Consider the following 18287-nt stretch of genomic DNA (forward strand, 5'->3'; position numbering starts at 1 on the left):
GGCCTGTCATTTCAGCCCTTGGCCCTCATGATAAAATCAAACTAGACCACAGTAAGAGAAAGTATGTCCACTGCCTTCTTGCAGTGCCTTCTGGTCCTTCAGAACTTCCCTAAATGATGTACGAGGTAGATGCGCCTCGTAGTGCAGCATGTAGTTCAGCTCAGGGGCCAGTAACCGTAATTGTAGGCCGCGGATCAAAATGGGTGTAGATGCGTTGCACATCTTTATTCGGGGTCCTCCAGCTGTTGGCTTTTTTTTGGTGGCAAAAAATAAAGTTGCTCTCCATTGCATAATGTACTATCCATGTGATTTTTGAAGTTACACACTTACTACTCTTCACGTCCAGCTAGTTTAAGAACCAAACTTCTGTGTGTGGTTTTCATGTATGGTCAAGCTGAAGTCAAATGAAGTCTTTAATGTAAGCTTTTGTGTTTCAGGTATTTTGTGAGTTCCTTATTTATCTTGATGTATTGGAGTAACTGCTATAGATGTTCTATGTATAAAAGGTGACGCTGATTGTTAGACCTGTAACCTCGCTAGTTACATTTTTATCAAGGCCAAAAGATTTGTTGAGCTTGTTAATACCTAAAAAAATTACTTGCTCACCAAAATGACATTTTTGCCTGTTCTGATCACACTCATTTAACAGAAAACCAGCTAGTGGGAGTTAGTTTTTTAGTTTAAGAGAAATCTCATACCCAGCAGTGTTTTCCATGACAGAACTTGGTACCTGTAAATGGAGATTGTGAGGTCTGCCCCCTTCCTGGGTTTCCACTGCTTTCACAATGTGATATAAACCACTGTCTGCGGGGACAATTAAAGACAATTATTGTTTGGAGTAAGAATAATGTAAAATACAGGCAAGTTTTTGAGCGTTTGGTAATGTTGTGGCTGGAACAAGACTCCACTGGAAGGGTGCGAGTCTGCTGCCTCGCTGAGCCCTGCTAAATAATGTTTGTCCTGAATTAACCGTTGCTCGGTTCTTTTGATAAGCGCAAACAAGTTAAGCCTTGTAAGTGCTTGTTTGGAACTCTAATTCTTCGCAATTCTCCGCTTTGTTGTGCTTGCTTAAAGTAGCTGTTTAACTCTGAGGTCAGCTGCCCTTTTCTCTGGGCATTTTTAGCGACAAAAAAGCCTTACAAGGTTTAGTTTGACGTGGTGCCAGTGGAAGAGAGTATTTTCAGTATTACAGTGAGGTCAATTATGTAATAGTGAAAACAGAACTGATCTTTTGCTCATCTCCTTAGGTGCCCTGTTCCTTCAGCAAATTCTCTGTCTGATAAATCAAGGGATCACACCGATGACGATGATGAATACAAAGTTCCCTCTTCACATCCTGTAATACTGAGCTCACAACCGCCTCACGGTCACAACATCAAACCTCTTGCTCGGTAAGGTCATTAGCAGCCTTGAAGGCAACTTATTTCCCAAAACTCTTGCTTTTTCCAGAACGTAACTGGATTCAGCGTTTGTAACGCTGGTTAAGCTTGCCTGCCTTCTCAAGCGTCTCAGCTCTTCAAGCTTGGATTTCATGTCTCTGTTTCATTTGACCACTGCCACAGCCACACACCTGCGAGGTTCACTTCATCGTGCCGCTGTTGTGCCAGGACTGGGGGGAGGGGTGGGGGGTGGGGGGTTTGCCTCCGAACACCGTTTCTGCAGCGGATCCTTTTTGTCCTTTAAACTGAGGTTTTCAAAACTGACCCGGAGATTCAGCCCCCCCAAATCTTGCATTTTGGTTTTAAGGAGAATCCTGACTGAAATTCTCAAAGTCAGCCTCGAAAATCTTAAACTTTCACATTTTATATGATTTAAGAAGTAACGCAGTGCATTTGGCAGCTGTGTGTACGTACTTCTGTTCCCTTTCTGTCCCATGTGTACTGTGTCTTTTTAGTTCTTTGAGCCTCTCTCACAGCATATTTTCTTTCTGCTTCTCAGGAAGAGAACTTTTTTTAAAAAAAAAAATCAGATGGGATGTATCTTTTTTTGCTGTGTTCTAAAATAATATCTCCAGACTTTCACAGTTGTGAATTATTAATGGATCATGGCAAGGCGATGTGGAGCCAAGGGACATGGCGACTGAAGGCTGTGTCATTCTGGGTGAACTTCTTAGTCTTTGACTCATAAAAAAATCTGAATGTCTCGAAATAAGAGAATTAGTCTTGGGGGAAAAGAAGGGCCAATTCTCTACTGGTCTTGTAGGTCAAAAGTATGATACTAAAATAAAGTTTTGATCTAAAAAGTTCAGACTCTTCTGCTGTTAAAAAAAATGCATTGACATATTGCCAGTTTTTCCTCTCTCTGTCAGAATGTGATGTCAAGGATCCACCATCATTAAAGCTCAACATCTCTCTCATCCCAAAATTAGCCAATGACAATATTTAGACCTCTTCCGTCAGAATTTAGAACAGGTGGCAGAAGGGTCATAATCTGATCACCCCTTGCATGCAGGTTAAAAAAATCTTGTCTTTTTTATTTCTAATGTAACAGAAATATTAGTATTTCTGTTAACAGAAATGCTGATCCAACCTTCACTGCATGGAGGTGAACATTACACAGTTGTCTGAGCTTTTTGATCTTGAGTACTTAACTTGCCATCTAGCATACGAGACTTTAAAAACCCAACCAAACAAAAACCAACAAAAATTATGGATTAAAATCTCGGTGTTGGCCAAGCTAAAAAGTGGGAAGCAAAAGAAATAATTCCAAGGTCCTAATCCTTGTTACCCACGTCATATTTTTATCTGAGCATGTTATGCTTCTGCATGGGAATGTCTTTCCATACCATGCAAAGCCATCTAACAGAGGCTGAGTTTTTGCATGGCCAGGGTTACACAGGATGAAACCTTCCTTAGTCACCTGCATCCGATGGGAGCCAGATGTCACCCGTTGCCTTGGCTTGGTGGCTTGAGGGCTGTGTCTGGGTTAGTAAGCAGTGTGGTGCTGGAGGAGTGAGTCTGTAGAGGGGACCAGTTGATCCACACTGTGTGTTTTGGGAAGTTTTGGATTCAGACCAACCCTAACATGGTCCTGTGGCTGGAGTACCCTTTAGTAATGTGGTCCCGTGGCTGGAGTACCCTTTAGTAATGTGGTCCCGTGGCTGGAGTACCCTTTAGTAATCGCAGTACGTTGGAGGAGCTCCCGCAGAAGGTCTTCTGAGATAACCTCATCCAGAAACCCTGGAGTCTGCACGTTCCAAGACCTCTGCAACGTAAACCGAGGTGCTGTAAGGGGGGGTGACTTGTGGTGGTCTCTTTCAATTCGTACTCCTGACCTGGACTGAAATGCTAATATCTAGATGCACCCTGAAAAATTCTTGAGAAAATAACCAGCTGGAAAACTAGGAACTTCTCATTTTCTGGTATTCTGCAGAAAAGAGTTGAGTGCTTTCAGTTGGCTGGTACAGGATTTCACCAGGCCATGAGAATTATTAGTAGTCTGTAGGTGGAAAGCTGATTTCAAAGATTTTTTTTTACTACTTTTTGGTTTATTTTTTAGATAATATGCTTGGTCTTGTGCTTATTGTAGGGGTTTTTCAGCATTAATCCAGGTCTTGCTACAGAGGAAATACCTCAGTTTGCCATTCAGGTTGCTCTATGATTAAATCCACTAAGTCTTCTTATTATATATTCTGATACGGATTTTAACTCAAAACAAACCATTTTCTTAAGCATTAAGAAAAAAAAAATCCTATTGAATTTTTTTGTGTATGGATATATATGATGTTCCATATACTTAAAATGCCTCCTCCTAGCTAATGCCACTGCTTAGATGTGAAAGCCGAGATAACAGGCTTTCAAAAAGAATTTTGATTCTGGTTGATGCTGTATTCTTTTAATGCACTTTGTTTAATCTCATGGGGAGGGGAGTGTCAATAAACTTTTCAGTATTAGTTTAGCGAAACTGTTAACAGCAATATTATTTTTTTTTTAATTGTCATAAATTTTTAGCACCTTTCAGTTCTGTTCCCCACTGTCACCTTCTCTTACCTCTTCCTAAAGTGTTGCTTCCTCAGCTCTTGGAGAGTACTTAGAGTTTTCAGTAAAGAGCCTAAAAAATTTCTTCTGGGTTTTTTATAATTTAGGAACTATATAATTCTTCTATCCTACCCCCAAATTTGGATTGCTTCTTAAGACTTCTTGCTTTTTCACCAGTAGACGTGACAATGCTAAAAATACTATAAGAATGAGACAAAAAATGATTCACAGTCTTTTTTTCCTGGCAGATCAGGTAATTGGTTTGTTAGAGCTGCCCATCTCTGCCCAGGTATGGGTGAATTCAGCAGTACGGAATGGAGGGAAGGAATTTGAGCATTACTAATTAGGCTGCTATTAGAAGACTGATACATTATAACATTAGCTGTCTTTTCCTAATAAAACTTTTTTCCGAAAGGAAAAGGCAAGGACAGAGGGCTTGCTTGCTGGTACTTGCTCGCTGCCCTTCTTTCTGGTGTTTACTGTTGATGCAGACAGGTATTTCAGCATCATTTGTAAGCCGATCACTTAGCTGGGCTCATTATGACCTGACTGCTTCTGAAGTGGTGCCGTGTTAAATTATCTTGCTGCCTGTGGCTGGTTAGACTATTAAAAATGCAGAATAGATTCAAATTAAAGTAGAATAAATTCTTAGTGGGTGTAGATGCTGAGGAGCCGAGGAAGTGTTGCATCTACTGCATTTGGCAGGTTGAACCCATCTCATGTCAAGGAGGGAATCCACACCTCCTCTGCCACCTCCCTGGGGCAACTCATTCATAACAAAATTGCTCCTGCCATTGGGGTGGGGGATGTTGTTTTGTTTTGGTTTTAGGTCTTGCAATTATTCTTGCATTTATTTCATTACCTCTAGTTATAACTCTTGGGGCCACAGCCACAATTTCTCTTCCTCTTTCCTGTTTATATATTCCAAATGATTCCAGACCTTTACTCATTCCTCCTATCCATATGGCCAAGGCTGATAGGTTTGTTAATGTTTGTAGTACTGGTAGCAGCCCAAAAGCTGAATTTTTAGCTGTATATAGCTCCAGCAGATTTGCCGGTATTTAGTAATGATGGTGCATGGTGCGTTGGGATTTCTATTTTTAAGCTGGAATTGCTTAGCATGGTGGCCTTTTTCCAGAGAAACTCTCTGGTTCTTTCAGGATTTGCAGGGTCTACGGTTCCAATGACAGGAGTAATTTCCCAGTTCTTTTACATTTATTTAAACAATGATTAATGTTACGGAAAGGTTTTTGTTCTATGTTTTTCCCTGCCATGTTTGAACAGAGTCATCTGACAAAAATAATCTCCAATATTTTTCTGACAAGATTATAGGCAACTTTGTGTGTTTAGTTTAGATTATTTCATATTTAATTTAATACTGATATTTAATTCTGAGAGCATAATATGCTTCCATTAAAATAAAAAACAACCACCACCAACAACAAAAAAAACCAGTCGACTGTGATAGAAGTATTAGCGAGACTCAGCTTCTTGTTACAGAAATTACCAGGTGCCTGTGAAACTCTTTTGACTGGTTCCATTTTTATTTTATTTTATTTTAATTTTTAACGTTTGGCTAAGAGTTTAGTTGAAATTTGCTATTGCTAGTTGTGTCTTGCAGCATTCTGTTTGATTTATTTTTTGTTGTTTTGTTTTGTTTAATTACTTTTATGTCTTCTACAATGTGGATAACTACCAAAATCCACATTTCCTTTTATCGTATTTCTGCTAGGCAAAACGCAACAGTGGGAAGGTGAAATCGGACTGAGCCTGTGGCTTAACTGTGCGAATAAACTAATGACCTGAGCTCAGAAGTGGGGACTATGTTTAATGTTAGTTCTTCTCTATCTTGTATCGCAGCCTTGAGTAAGTTATTTAAGCCACGCCAGCGCCTCACCAGGAAAACAGTGCAATTCTCCAAAGCAGGATTTTAGTGATGGTTAACCAGTAGCTGCTCTCAATATAAGAAAGCATAGATTTTAAAATTGGTGCAGTTTATCGCCTTTTACTTGTTCACATATAATGCACTGCCAGCTCAAGTACTTGGCCGTTGTGGGAGTTAGTACCTGGATGGTGGGCTGACGGCTGCCTTCCCGTGTCTGCCTCCAGGGTGTGTGAGAACGGGCAGTGTGCTGGAGTGGTGAACGGAACGCACGGTGCCGCTTCCGAGATGAAGAAATCAAAGCATCCAGAGTTAGGTATGTTTTTATTTTCCCCTATTTAGCAAGAAAACTTACTCTGTGCTGTTCTAGGGGTACAGCAAGAAAACATTCACTTCTTGTGATTGTGTCATTCAGGAGATGCCTATGATGCACCTACTGCTCCGGTACCTTTGCCACCTGCACGACCTCCTACCAGAGACAACCCCAAACACAGCTCTTTGCTCAACAGGACACCCTCCGATTATGATCTTCTGGTGCCCCCTTTAGGTTGCAGACTTTTTGCTGATTACATTTAATGGTTAACGTTGCCTAGATGAACCAAATACCATGTTTATTGCAAAGAAACCAGTGCTGAGTATGTTAAGAGTACCAGAGGAGCTATGGGCTAAGCGTTACAGCTGTGAGTCGATGGTTGTGTCAGTGGTCGGTGCTTGGTGTCTGTCTGTAAGCCCTCGTGCCAGACAGACGAAAAGTCATACTCAATCTGTATTCAAGCTATAAAGAAAAGCAAAACCATTTCCCCTAAAATAAATCACGATTCTTTGTCCCTTAATAGGAAGTTTGAGGATTGCAATTTAATGCAAGAGTGGAGGGTTTTTCATATTGTAGCCTAAATAATTCTGTTTCTTTTATCAAATACAAAGAGGAATGCCATAGAGGTGGTATTTAGGTCAAAGAAAACTAAATTAAATTTGTAAGTTTTTCTGGGGATTTTTCCACTGTCAAGGGACAGTTCAAGACTCACTGCTGCCTCCAGTCGCCAAAAGCTCTCTTTTCCAACCCTGATTTCTGTTCCGTCCTCCGATGCAGAACTGGGTGAGCTCTGCATATGTACGGGGGCTGCGCCTGGCCACCCCCACCCCTTCACTGCCAGCCTCGGCGGCGGGGCTCTCTGTGTGTCATCACCCCGTTTTCTGGTTCCATAAAAGCTTTTGACCATTTGCTGTGTTCCTGCACTGAACTCTCTCTGGTCCCTGAAGTGTTCCTGAGCTGCGAGAGGACACAGGATTGGAGGCAGAACAACAGATAAAAATTGCTCGGCTTGGTAGCTCCAGTCCTCTCTGCACCCCCTCTGTGTACGGGGTGCAGCCTTCTGCCAAGCCCTAGAAAATTCAGTTTATACCTGGGGTCAGAGCTTTAGAACAGCAGGTACAAATAATACACGGTGTAAATGTAGCAGATTCTATGTAGTCAGCACAGCTGTTTGAATATAGATACATTTGCTTAGCCACTGAAACGGGGTCGTTTATTCAGTGAACCTTCCATCGTAATGCACTCTTTGCAATTGAGCCACCAAAGGGAACCGCCGTCCGCCCTGCCCCACCCCAGAAAAGAGATGGAGCACTGCGAGGGGCCATTCGGAGCGGGTGTTTGAAGGATTGTGCGTAGCGAGAGTCCGGTTGACGGTTTCATTGCTGGAGTCGCTGAACTGCTAGACGAACCCTAGGAGGAAAAGCCTCAGCAGCCAGAAAATAAAAGTTTAAGCTTCACTGTGTGTTCTGTGGGTCTTAATGAAGTTTTGCTCATCTAATAATTCTTTTCTAAACTGCAGGTGAAGACACATTTGATAACTCGCCACCCGCGCTCCCACCGCCACCGCCGCCTGCGCGGCACAGCATGATCGAGCACACGAAGCCCGCTGGCTCGGGGAGCCGCCCCCCTTCGGGACACGAGCTCTTCCTTCATCCCGGTAGGAATACAAAGGAAACAGCGTATTTAATTGCATTTTCCTTTACTTCAGAAGCTTATCTGTTCTGAGATAGCGTTGTCATGAGGCTTCAGAAGAGTGTTTTGACTATATTTCATACTTAAAAAATATTAACAATAGAGGGGGGTTTTAATGGTAGAGATGAAACAACTCAGAGTATAAAAATACAACTTCTACATTATCACAAAGAAGCAAAATAAGGCTGCTATTTCTCTACCATCCTAGATATCTTGGTGAATTGTACATTTCTAGTAAGAATTGTTACTTGTGAAGTGCCAAGTTTTCCATTCTAATCCACAGTACTAGTCTCCATCCTTTTGCCAGCTCTGTTGTTTTCTATAGTAAAACATAATGTCCGGGGTTTATTTTCAAATTGGAACTTGTGGAAAAACTAGAAAATCAGGGAATAGAGCATCCTGCTTGGTTAGAACTGTAGTAGAATTTTGCTGCAGATGGCTGCAGGTGCCGGTGGTTTGTAACCTCTTTGGTAAGTCACGGTTTCACCTTTCTTTCCCGGTGAACCACTGAGAGCCTTTTCCAGTCGGTGTTTTGCTCGTAAAAGGTGTGAAAGCTATGTTCATGATTTATGACTTTTGTCTTGGAGTTGAAAAGCGTTTGTCAGGTGACGCTAAATGCATTTGCTGCTGCTGCAAGTTACAACAGGGGTGTTGTGGGTTGTAGTGCATACCTGTGAAGTGACCTATTTTATTTTTTTTATCTCTGGAACCTTCCAGAGGATGTTGGTATCTTAAGTTTACCTGACCCAGGAATATTTTCAGTGATTATCTACCTTGTGGTGTGGTCAGATGCCTTTCTCCTCCTGTCTGTTCTTCTCAGAAGCTGTACGGAGAGGGAGAAGCGGGTGCGTTTTGGCGGCAGCATCACGGGATGGCCAGGCTGGAGATGACAAGTGGTCGGGTGTTTGCCTGACCTCTGTGAATGACAGTAGCTGTGGGATGGAAGTGAGCTAGTTTAGGCTGGAGTGACCTTTTACAGAATGTTTTTATTATGTATTTTTTGCCACCAATCAAGGCCTGACATAGAGGAATTTGCCAAAACTGCGTACATTTTACAATGTACGTTCAGCTCAGTGTCTCACTTTCTCATACAATGCATCCAGGTCACAAGATTTAGCCCATTACAGGATGTAAAGGTTGGTCTTCGTAAATACAGAGCCAGGAACGAATTTATTTTCTACACTTCAAACTGAAAATAATCTCATTTTCAGCAGTCCAGTCTGAACGGGTGCTTCAGTTGTGCCAACTGATGCAGGAGCACACACTACATCATCCAGGTCTGGTAGGAATGGAGAGGAAAAATGGAAGCCCTGACACACGGATGGATGCACACAGACTCCGTCTGTCGGTGTGCGGTTCCCAGGAACATGCAGATTTTTAAGTTATTAAGTGTTATTTCCAAATAATCTTAAGAAACGTCACAGGTAGTGTTAAAAAAAAAAAAATTCAATAGCTTTTGTTTAAAAATCTGGAAAATGTATCTATGGCCATGTATTGTTCTTCATATTGTATAGTGAATGCAATTTTATAGCTGCAGTTTTCATTAATCATAGAAGTGTATACATCTACTTAGGCATGCATGTTTGCGTGAAGTCATCTAATTTTTTTTTATTCTTACGGGTTTTTTAAAGCTATATTACTTACTTTGCATCTTTTCAAATAAACTGCTGTAGAAGATTTATGATGAGGTTTTGATGATTGGTTTCCATACAAGTCTTGGGGGTGATTTCTCAGCTATCCATCAGAGCTTGTCAGATGATAATAATAATCTCATCATCAACAACAGCAAAAATTTGCACTCACATACACACACTCATAAGTCCAGAGCAGAAGCCAGGTCCAGGATGATGTTAACATTTGCTCAGCTGCATTCTCAATAGCCAAGAAAATTAAAAAAAAAAAAAAAAGGACACAAAGGATACAATATACCAGGACTGTAGTTTTCTCTGATTTTTAAAATTCTGTTTCTGTAATCAGAGAGAACTGAAAAGCCTGTAAAAGCTTTGTAAAAAAAAAAAAAAAAAAAAAAGAGAAAAGTCACAGCCTGTACTGGTCCCTCTAATATTTACCCGTAGCTGGGACTGCACAGATGGGAAACCTGCCCTGCAGTTTTTGTGACCTGCAAAGCGTTGAAGTGTCCCCAAGCTCTAAGCAAACTGAAGAGCTGGGATGTCTCTGGTCATGCTCATGCAGGACAGACCACCTCTGAGCCCCGCTCCTGGTTTTGTCACTTCAGGGCATAGCGACGTGCCTGTTGGAGTTGAAATTCACCTAACTGTGGGTACCACTAGGTTTGCTTTAATCACAGCTCAGAGGTGTGAATTTCTCCTTTCTCAGTGGCTGCTGTGCACGCGTTGGACTTGGATGTATGCGGGTGTATGGACGTGCTCTGGGGGCACACCTCGCCTCGCCTCCACCTGAAGGGAGGCTGCTTGAAGCCTAGCTTCTATGCGTCCCCCAAATATTACTGCTAATTATTTTAAGACACTTTTTTTTGTTCTGTTATTACAGATCCCCATTTTGACCCGATAGCCGGTCACGTTCCTTTGCCACCTGCTCGTAGAGTAACTGGAGAAACTGTCAAAACAAACAGGATATCTCAAGACTACGATCAGCTTCCTCCCTCTTCAGGTAAGGTAGAAAATTGTTCTTGTAGAAAATTACAGCTTTATGAAGCAAATAACTCTCATCCATAAAGTCCAGCGAGGTTTTTTTGTTATTCTGGGCAATAAATGGCAATGGTAATACCGCTTTACAAAAATATGAAAGCACCAAAGGATAGAAGGAGGTTAAAGTTCTGCAGTATAGGTGGAAGGGGCTACCTGTTGTCTGTGGGTGTAGCATGGCATCGATTTCCCTAGCTGCCAAACTGAATGCTTATGTCAGTTCTGGTGATCCTTGGGTTTTGAGAAAGGCAGGGATTTTTCTGCCCCTTCTAAAGCTTACAAGAGATCAGAAGTCCTGCAGGGACCACATGCATCTCTCGTCCATCTTTGTTTCATTGTCCTGAAAAAAAAAAAAAAAAAGTAGCTTCACTCTTTAAAGTGTTATTGTCTCGTCTGTTTTGCTAGTATGTTTGTTGGAACTTCTAAGAAAATGGTAATAAAATTTCTAATAAAACAAGAACCAAACCCAATTAAAATGCAGTCTGCTATTTGCAATGGAACAGGTACAGTAGAAGCAATTCTTCCCTAAGAAGAAATTCTGTAAGCAAAACTTATGGTTTTCCAGCAACATTAATAGTATTTAAAGGAAAGCTACTCAAATGAATTTAAATAGTAAACAGTATTACCTGTATTTCAAAATTCTTTCACCAATTTTTAGACAAATATTTTCTTTAGGTGTGCATGGTGTATGGGGAAGGGGGAGGATGGTCCTATCTACATAATTTTGCTGTGTGGGGAGACCACACAAAGAAGGAACTGAGTGATGCTTTGAACCATTATTTGTTCTTCAGAGAAGAGAATTGTGCATGAAAACTCTTTTCTAATATGTAAAGGAAGGGACTTATTTCTCTAGTCTTTCAGTTCTAATGAGCATCAGTGTTCAATTGCAACAGTCACAAGTGGAAAAATGATTTTTTTTTTAATAGTAATCACGTCTCTTCTTCTCAAGAAGATGTAGTTTCTCAGAAGGTTCAGTAGTTCCACTCTGCCGGGGTAGGAAAGAAAGAATATATTTTTCCAACTTAAAGTACAGGGGAAATTCAATGAGCCTTGAAGAATGCTACAGGATTTCGAATGAATAGCACATTTGAGAATTGGCGTGATGCCTTTGGTGAAAAGGAGAACTTTGGGGAGGATACCTCTACTAAGATACTAATGTTTATGGGGGGTTTTACCCCCATTGCTAGGAAAAAAATGATGGTTTATAATGTGTGGTTTTTATGTGACACTGTGAGGGATCTTACAGTGATAAGCTGATTTATTTAGGGCATTTTAATTTTTTTTGTAATACAAATTATGACAAAGATACAACTACCTATTCAGGCTGTGGAGTTTTCCTGCACTTCTTGCTATTCTGTGGTAGAACGATTTTTAATTTTTCTAAATGACTGCAAGATGCTCGCTACTTAAGATCCTGGAGCTTTCTGACGTTACTTAATAAACACATTTTCTATCTGTATGTTTGCCACAGCTATCTTCTAAAACATGTGTCAACCTTTGCTATAAATAACGTTTTAAATCAGCATGATGTATGGCAAGATATTAAATTTAATTTCAATTAAATGAAAACTATGTGATAGATCATGTCATAGTCTGGATTGGAAAGTTGTTTTTACAGTGGCAGTAACTCCATGGAGCAGAACTGCTGAGCTTCAGGATTAACTGATGCACCTTCATCTGTGGTTTGAAAAGACAGTGCAGAGAGTGTGATGTATTCAGAACTTTTGTTTTTGTGTGTATTCTGAACTAATCCCTTCACTTAGGAAATCCTTTATTTCACACCTTTTCTCTGGTGGTTCTTTGAACTAGGTGGAAAAGAAATGTAGTTCACTCTAAAATCTAATTATAATTTAGCCACTGGCTCCTTAGAGTAGCGTGGGGAGTCCTTCGCTTCAGTTTGGCTGTTTTTAAGACTGCTGTCAGGGTGTTGAACTGAATTGTTAACACGTAACGAGAAATTTATTCTAATTCAGCAACTTATTCAGTATTGAATAGTTAAGAAATAGCTCTCAATTATGCACCTAACTCTCCCAAAGGCACAGATCTCCAAACTTCTTAAATTTAATAAAAAAAATTAAAATAATTGTTACAATAAAAGCAAGAGAAGGAGATATTGCTAATATTTAACATATTTTACCTAAGTGCAACCAACAGTACGTGGGAAAGGTAGAAGAGAATCTCTAATGCAGATGCCCGCTGTATTTTACTGAATTTAGCTATTCTGTAAGAAACAGATGGAAAGGGCTGGTTACGTATATTCCTATATTCATCTGCTGCCTGTTCACTCACCTGGCCTGGCTAAAGCACTTGCATGCAAATACAAATTCCTTCGCAGGCAGGTGTTAAAGGGAGGGTGTCCCATATTCTGTCAGGGTGGATTTTAGTTAACCTTGCGGGAGGGGAATAATGTTCCGCAGTAATGCAAAATACCGAGATCACGCCTAACATGCTCGAAGGACCCATTGGTGCAGTTACCCCTTCCTCACTTTCTGCTCTCTCAGTCACCGCAGAGCACAGAGGAGGAGCCTTAAGGGAAGAAAAGAGGGGGGGGCACTTCGCAGCAGGGAGGGACAGACAGTCGCATCCTTACAAATACCCTCTTCCCACCGTGCCGCAGAGCTCTGCCCTGGCAGCTTTGTCCGTGCCTTTTAAACGCTTACAGCATGAGCCTGCGCCTGCCTCCCTGCTAACCCCCTACCTAAGGGTTAACGCTGGTGCTGGATTGCAGAAATGCGATGCTAGAGGAAGCTCCTTGCTGTGGAAGCTGTTAATTGAATTACCCAATTAGAAAATCTCTTTGAATTTCTAGTCGGGCATCCACGGTGGCTGAAACATCACAGAGGATGGGAGGCTGGGGAGGAAAGTCCTGCTTAAATACCTCTATCGCAGTGTCCAGATGGATATGCAGCTTAGGCTTAGTATCTTTAAGCTCAGGATCCAGTGTGATGCCCAGCTTCAGCTAAAATTTTATACGGATGTGAAGATACGGAAAGAGATGTCAGTGCTTAAAAAAATAATAATGGGAATTGAGACAGAGAGGGGGGCTGAAGATCTCCCAGTATCAGGGCTAAGGAGAGATGTCACTGTAGTGAGACTAAAATGCCAATGCTGCAAATCTGCTGACAGAATTAAAAATGACCTTTCTAAATGATGTGATTGCTTAATAAAGTTTGTTTGGAAGCTTCAGTACATTGAAGGTTTTATATAAGAAATAACTGCAGTTCAAAGCCTGTATTAGAATGGGTAGAGCAAAAAATATCTCATGTAGCACGCACGCAGAAGGGTCTGATCTATGCATAAGGCATTTCTTCTGCATTTCAAGCCCAGGGAAAAATGTTAAGTTTGCCAATTAATTTTGTTTCACCCTGAATAGAAATGAAGTCCATAATGAAATGTGCGTATTAGAACATTTTTGAAGTGTTTGTGAAAGAAAACCAATTGTTTTTAACATAATGTACCATTATTTTAAAGGTAGAGTATATGCCTATGTTACAGTCTTGAGTTTTCTGAATTGAAGTGAGAAAGTTAACTTGTTTCTGGTTTGGTTTTTAGTGATTATCCACTTTTCCTGAGCTGTAGATACTTTCTCAAACCTGTGTGTTTCATAGATCTTCCACAACCTCATATCAGGTTTGCATCTGCTAGGATGCTTGGCGTCCTATATATCCCATTTGCTAGGACGTTTGGCATTTATATAATCCTTCACATCTTGGGAGAGAAAAAAGTCATAACAAATACTAAATAGCCCTTGCTGTCTGCGGGTTGTGTCGTAACCATTTGCAAGGAGAATGGGCAGTTCAATGAGAACACAATTAATCTTAGCCCTTTACTGTGAATTTTTAATCAAATTACTCTCATACATTTGGCATATGACTATCACCATCTTGCTACAAGTACCATTTGCTTACCTTGTGTGAATTAAGAAATGGAATTAAAATTTATAACGCTGCTCTCATTGGGACACATGGAAACTTAAGTTGAGAGAAGAGTACCCCTTGGTTAGACGTGTGCACTACTGTGAACGGTTTTCATTCTTCTGAGGTGTTTAATGCACTCAGTTGACTTGCAGTTCTCTCTGTCCGGCGTTACGGTAGGGTAGCGTGTTGTAACAGCCATAGTAGAAATACAATATTCTTTCATCACTAAAAAACTCTCTCTGAAGTACTTAATGCTGCAAAGTGCCATTGCTGTCAGTGGAAGTAAACAGGAAGGATCACAGCCAGAAATTTCTCTTAATTTATCTATCAAAGTCACTGTTGATGGAACTTTTTAGAATCCCTTTTGAAGGATTAAAGACTTTTAAAAAAAAAAAAATACTTTGCTCTTGAAAGTGTTTTCTGCTCTATGCCTGCTTGTATTTAAGCTTCTTACTGTGGAATGGTGAGGATGAAGAGGTTTCAGTAAAGTACCAAGTTTGAGCACGGACCTCTTGACTGAGAAGATTAACAAGTTTGATTATTAGCTCTTTTCATCAGCACATCATGATTCTTAGCACCAGCGTTAACTGTGGAGGCAACCTTTCCATAGAAGAGAAGGAAAGGGAAGATATTCCCAAAGCGGTGGAGAGGAAGGATCATGTTCTGTTCTCTCCCCTGGAAATAATTGGACTAGGAAAAAACAAACCTTGGGTTCTTTTTGAGGAACCAGTGATTTCCATACTCGGGCATAGCTGCTGTGCCTGAAATGAGCCGTGGCTGATGGAGCAGTCTGCAAGGTGTGCCAATAAGGGAAGGGTTTTTCTCCCGCACACATATTTGGCTAAATTCCTCTTCTGTACATCTTATGGCCCCCAACAAAATTGTGATCAAATTTGGGGGGTTGGGTTTTGGTTGATTTTTTAACCAGACTAAGAAAAACTTCTTAAATTGTGGGTTGAGAGTGAATAGCCTTTAAAACATTGACTGGCTATTTTCACCATCTTTGCTGTCTCATCGTGCTTTCTTCCAGCCTTGGATAGTTCAGTGTAACCTGCATGTTTGCATCATATTGTTAAAATAGTGTTTCACTACATCGCTTGCATTTTGGATGTGCTTGAGGAATTCAGCTTCTCTCCGAATTTTAAAATGAGATGTATCGGTGCATTAAAATATCTCTTCGTGTATCTTTAGAGTTTTACTTTTTAAACTGCTTTGTGAGGCTTGACCTACTTAAAACGCAATTTTAAGCCAATTTATAATGATCCCTATCTCCTTTATTTGAAACAGATGGTTCACAAGCACCAGCCAGGCCCCCTAAACCGCTCCCTCGGAGGACTGCACCAGAAATACACCACAGGAAAGCGTACAGCTCTGACAGTGCCACGGAAAATGTGGATGCAAAAATTGCAAAACTTATGGGAGAGGGCTATTCCTTTGAAGAAGTCAAGAGGGCGCTTGAAATTGCCCAGAATAATGTTGACGTGGCCCGTAGTATTTTAAGGGAGTTTGTCTGTTTTCCTCCACCGGTCTCTCCACGTCTCAACCTATAGCAGCATCAAGATCTTCTTGGATCATGTGAATTCTGCGTATACGCGTGTGGATTGGGGAATGACAGAAAGAAGAGAATGGAATATTTTTTCTTTCATCCTTAGTAGAAGGGTGTTTGTTTCCAGCCATTTATCAAAGACTCATGGCTGCTCTGATCAAGACTCATAAATATGCTGAGGCTTATGTATTTTTGCTAGCCATACTTTTTTAAATCAGGGTTGAACTGACAAAATAATTTAAAGAAGTTTACTTCCCTAGAACTTTTAATCTGTGAAATGCTTTTTCTTGTTTACAAGTTGGCAAGTTACAGTTTTCTAGTTGGTGCCTGTACCATGTTCCTGTTCATGCTCCCTTGTACCTGTGGTCAGTTCTGCTGTAGCATTCCCAACAGTTTCTATGCTGACCACCCCATCAACTAAATCATCACTTCCCAGAAGTTCTGTGTTTGTTGTTGTTTGTTTTTTTTTCTCTTACAAGATGCTTTAATTGTTTTTTGCATTTCAGCTCATCTAATGCAAAAAGTATGTGGCCTTCACTACTGATTTTTTTTTTTTCTTCTGAGATTCCTTTGCTTTTGAGAGAGGAAATATCTGAATGTAAAATGCATTATTCTGTCTATGAACTGCCTTTTTAAAGGTATTTTGACATTAATGTTGGGCAGCTTTCTGTTTAACATGAATTCCGTGACCTGTAGTTCTCAAGGTCTTTTATACACCGTGTCCACACACAAAAATCCCAGCCAACAAATAAAACATTTAACGCGGCAGCGATACTGAGTTCTAACATGTAAAAGCTCTTTCAGATTTGAGTCTTTGATTGCAAACGTTCAGAAAAAGCCAAATGCACAAGGCAGTCCTCTGTTTTGATCACACACTGCTGGCACTGTGCCAGCGGAGGCGTGCCAGCCTAGAAGGGATCTTTTTGAATCATGTGAATGGTGTTCAGGTAAATTCCAGTCCTAGCTTCTGTAAAGTATAATGCAGTTAACTTCTTGTTTGAGTGATTATTCTGTGGTTCGTTGTGGCTTGGATCAGTTTGTATTAACGTGGAAACTTTAAATCTTTGATGCACTGTTAATTCCTAATGCTACTGTAGCAATATTTTTTGCAAAGTTCTTTAGTAACCTCCTCCTCTGTACACTTCATTATGCTCAAGTATGTGTTTAATACCCAAATTAATTAGCTCACTTTCCAGCTGCTTAGTTGGAAATACGTTTTTGGTTTACTTGGTTAGTGATACTTCAAGCTCTGACGTTTTATTTTTGAGTCCAAATTGATGCAAACCAAATCAAAAATCTTCCCAGCTGTCGGGAAGGGAGAAGGCAACTCTTCTTAGTACACTCAAGAGTCCAAATATTTCCAGAATAATTTTTAAATTGCTGCTGTCTTTTTTTTTTTTTTTTTTTTTTTTTTTTTTTTTTTTTTTTTTTTTTTTTGAGGGGGGTGGTGGTTTTGTGGGTTTTTTTTTAGGAAACTTTGAAATCTTTTTTTCTTTTATTACTATCAAACAGATAAAACCATGTGGTAGTTGGGATATTTTTCATGTTTTGAGATGTGACCGATATGTGAGAATTTTCACGGTGTGCTAAGCTGGGTTTGAGGTGTATATTTATTGTTCCCTTTAGCTGTCAGTGTTCTTCATTCTGAGCCAGTGGTAAAAGTTACATCACTTACAGGACCAGATCTCAACAGCAGTCAGTACATTTGTTTTAAAGATTTTATTTTTTTTTTAAGACAGCAAATGGCTGCATTGCAGGATTCAAAGTAACTGGGAACACCCAGTGCAAATCGCTGTGATATGTCAGTCCATCGTTTCATGAAAGAACTTATTCTTAAAACTAATTAAATAAATTATTTTGTAGCATCACAGAGTATAGTATGGGTATCATTGATCTGCTTCAGTGATAAAAGATAACCAGGAGGATTCAGGGTATGGGGAAAAGCATCTGTTTCGTTTTGATTTAAGCAAGTGATTCTGGGTTGATGTTCTAGACCAGGACATTTGCAGCTTCCTTCAAAGGTCCGTTCCTTGGGTACAGCTTAGGAGAAGTTTCGGTGGAAGTTATAGTCTGTGCTTTTAGTTCAAGTAAATCTTTCCGCTGTGTGTGAGGAGAGTTTTGCGTAGTGTTGAACCCTCTTGTTCCTTTGTTTTGGGGTTGTTTTTTTCACCGTCACTCCAGCATTTTAGCGATTTATAAATTGAAAGCGATTCAGGCTGTTAACTGAAACACTCTGGTTGGACTGGAATTGCTTAAATGAGGTTCTAGCATAACGGCCAGCGTGGCACTGCCGA

General features: G+C 40.4%; 1 protein-coding gene across 3 annotated transcripts in view; it reads left to right on the forward strand.

Annotated features, from left to right (window-relative positions):
- Nucleotides 1-16428, forward strand: part of CBLB (Cbl proto-oncogene B) — a 130054-nt gene extending 113626 nt beyond the window's left edge. For 2 of the 3 annotated variants that reach the window (XM_040583137.1, XM_040583138.1), the window contains exons 14-19: nucleotides 1248-1391; nucleotides 6087-6175; nucleotides 6275-6406; nucleotides 7692-7829; nucleotides 10376-10495; nucleotides 15735-16428. In XM_040583137.1, coding sequence (XP_040439071.1) covers nucleotides 1248-1391; nucleotides 6087-6175; nucleotides 6275-6406; nucleotides 7692-7829; nucleotides 10376-10495; nucleotides 15735-15997 — 886 coding nt within the window. In that variant the 3' untranslated portion in view covers nucleotides 15998-16428. The remainder of the gene's footprint in view (nucleotides 1-1247; nucleotides 1392-6086; nucleotides 6176-6274; nucleotides 6407-7691; nucleotides 7830-10375; nucleotides 10496-15734) is intronic. The other variant, XM_040583139.1, reaches the window with a different exon arrangement.
- The last annotated feature ends 1859 nt before the right edge of the window (nucleotides 16429-18287 follow it).

Source organism: Falco naumanni, chromosome 2 (assembly GCF_017639655.2).
Source record: "Falco naumanni isolate bFalNau1 chromosome 2, bFalNau1.pat, whole genome shotgun sequence".
NCBI lineage: Eukaryota > Metazoa > Chordata > Aves > Falconiformes > Falconidae > Falco > Falco naumanni.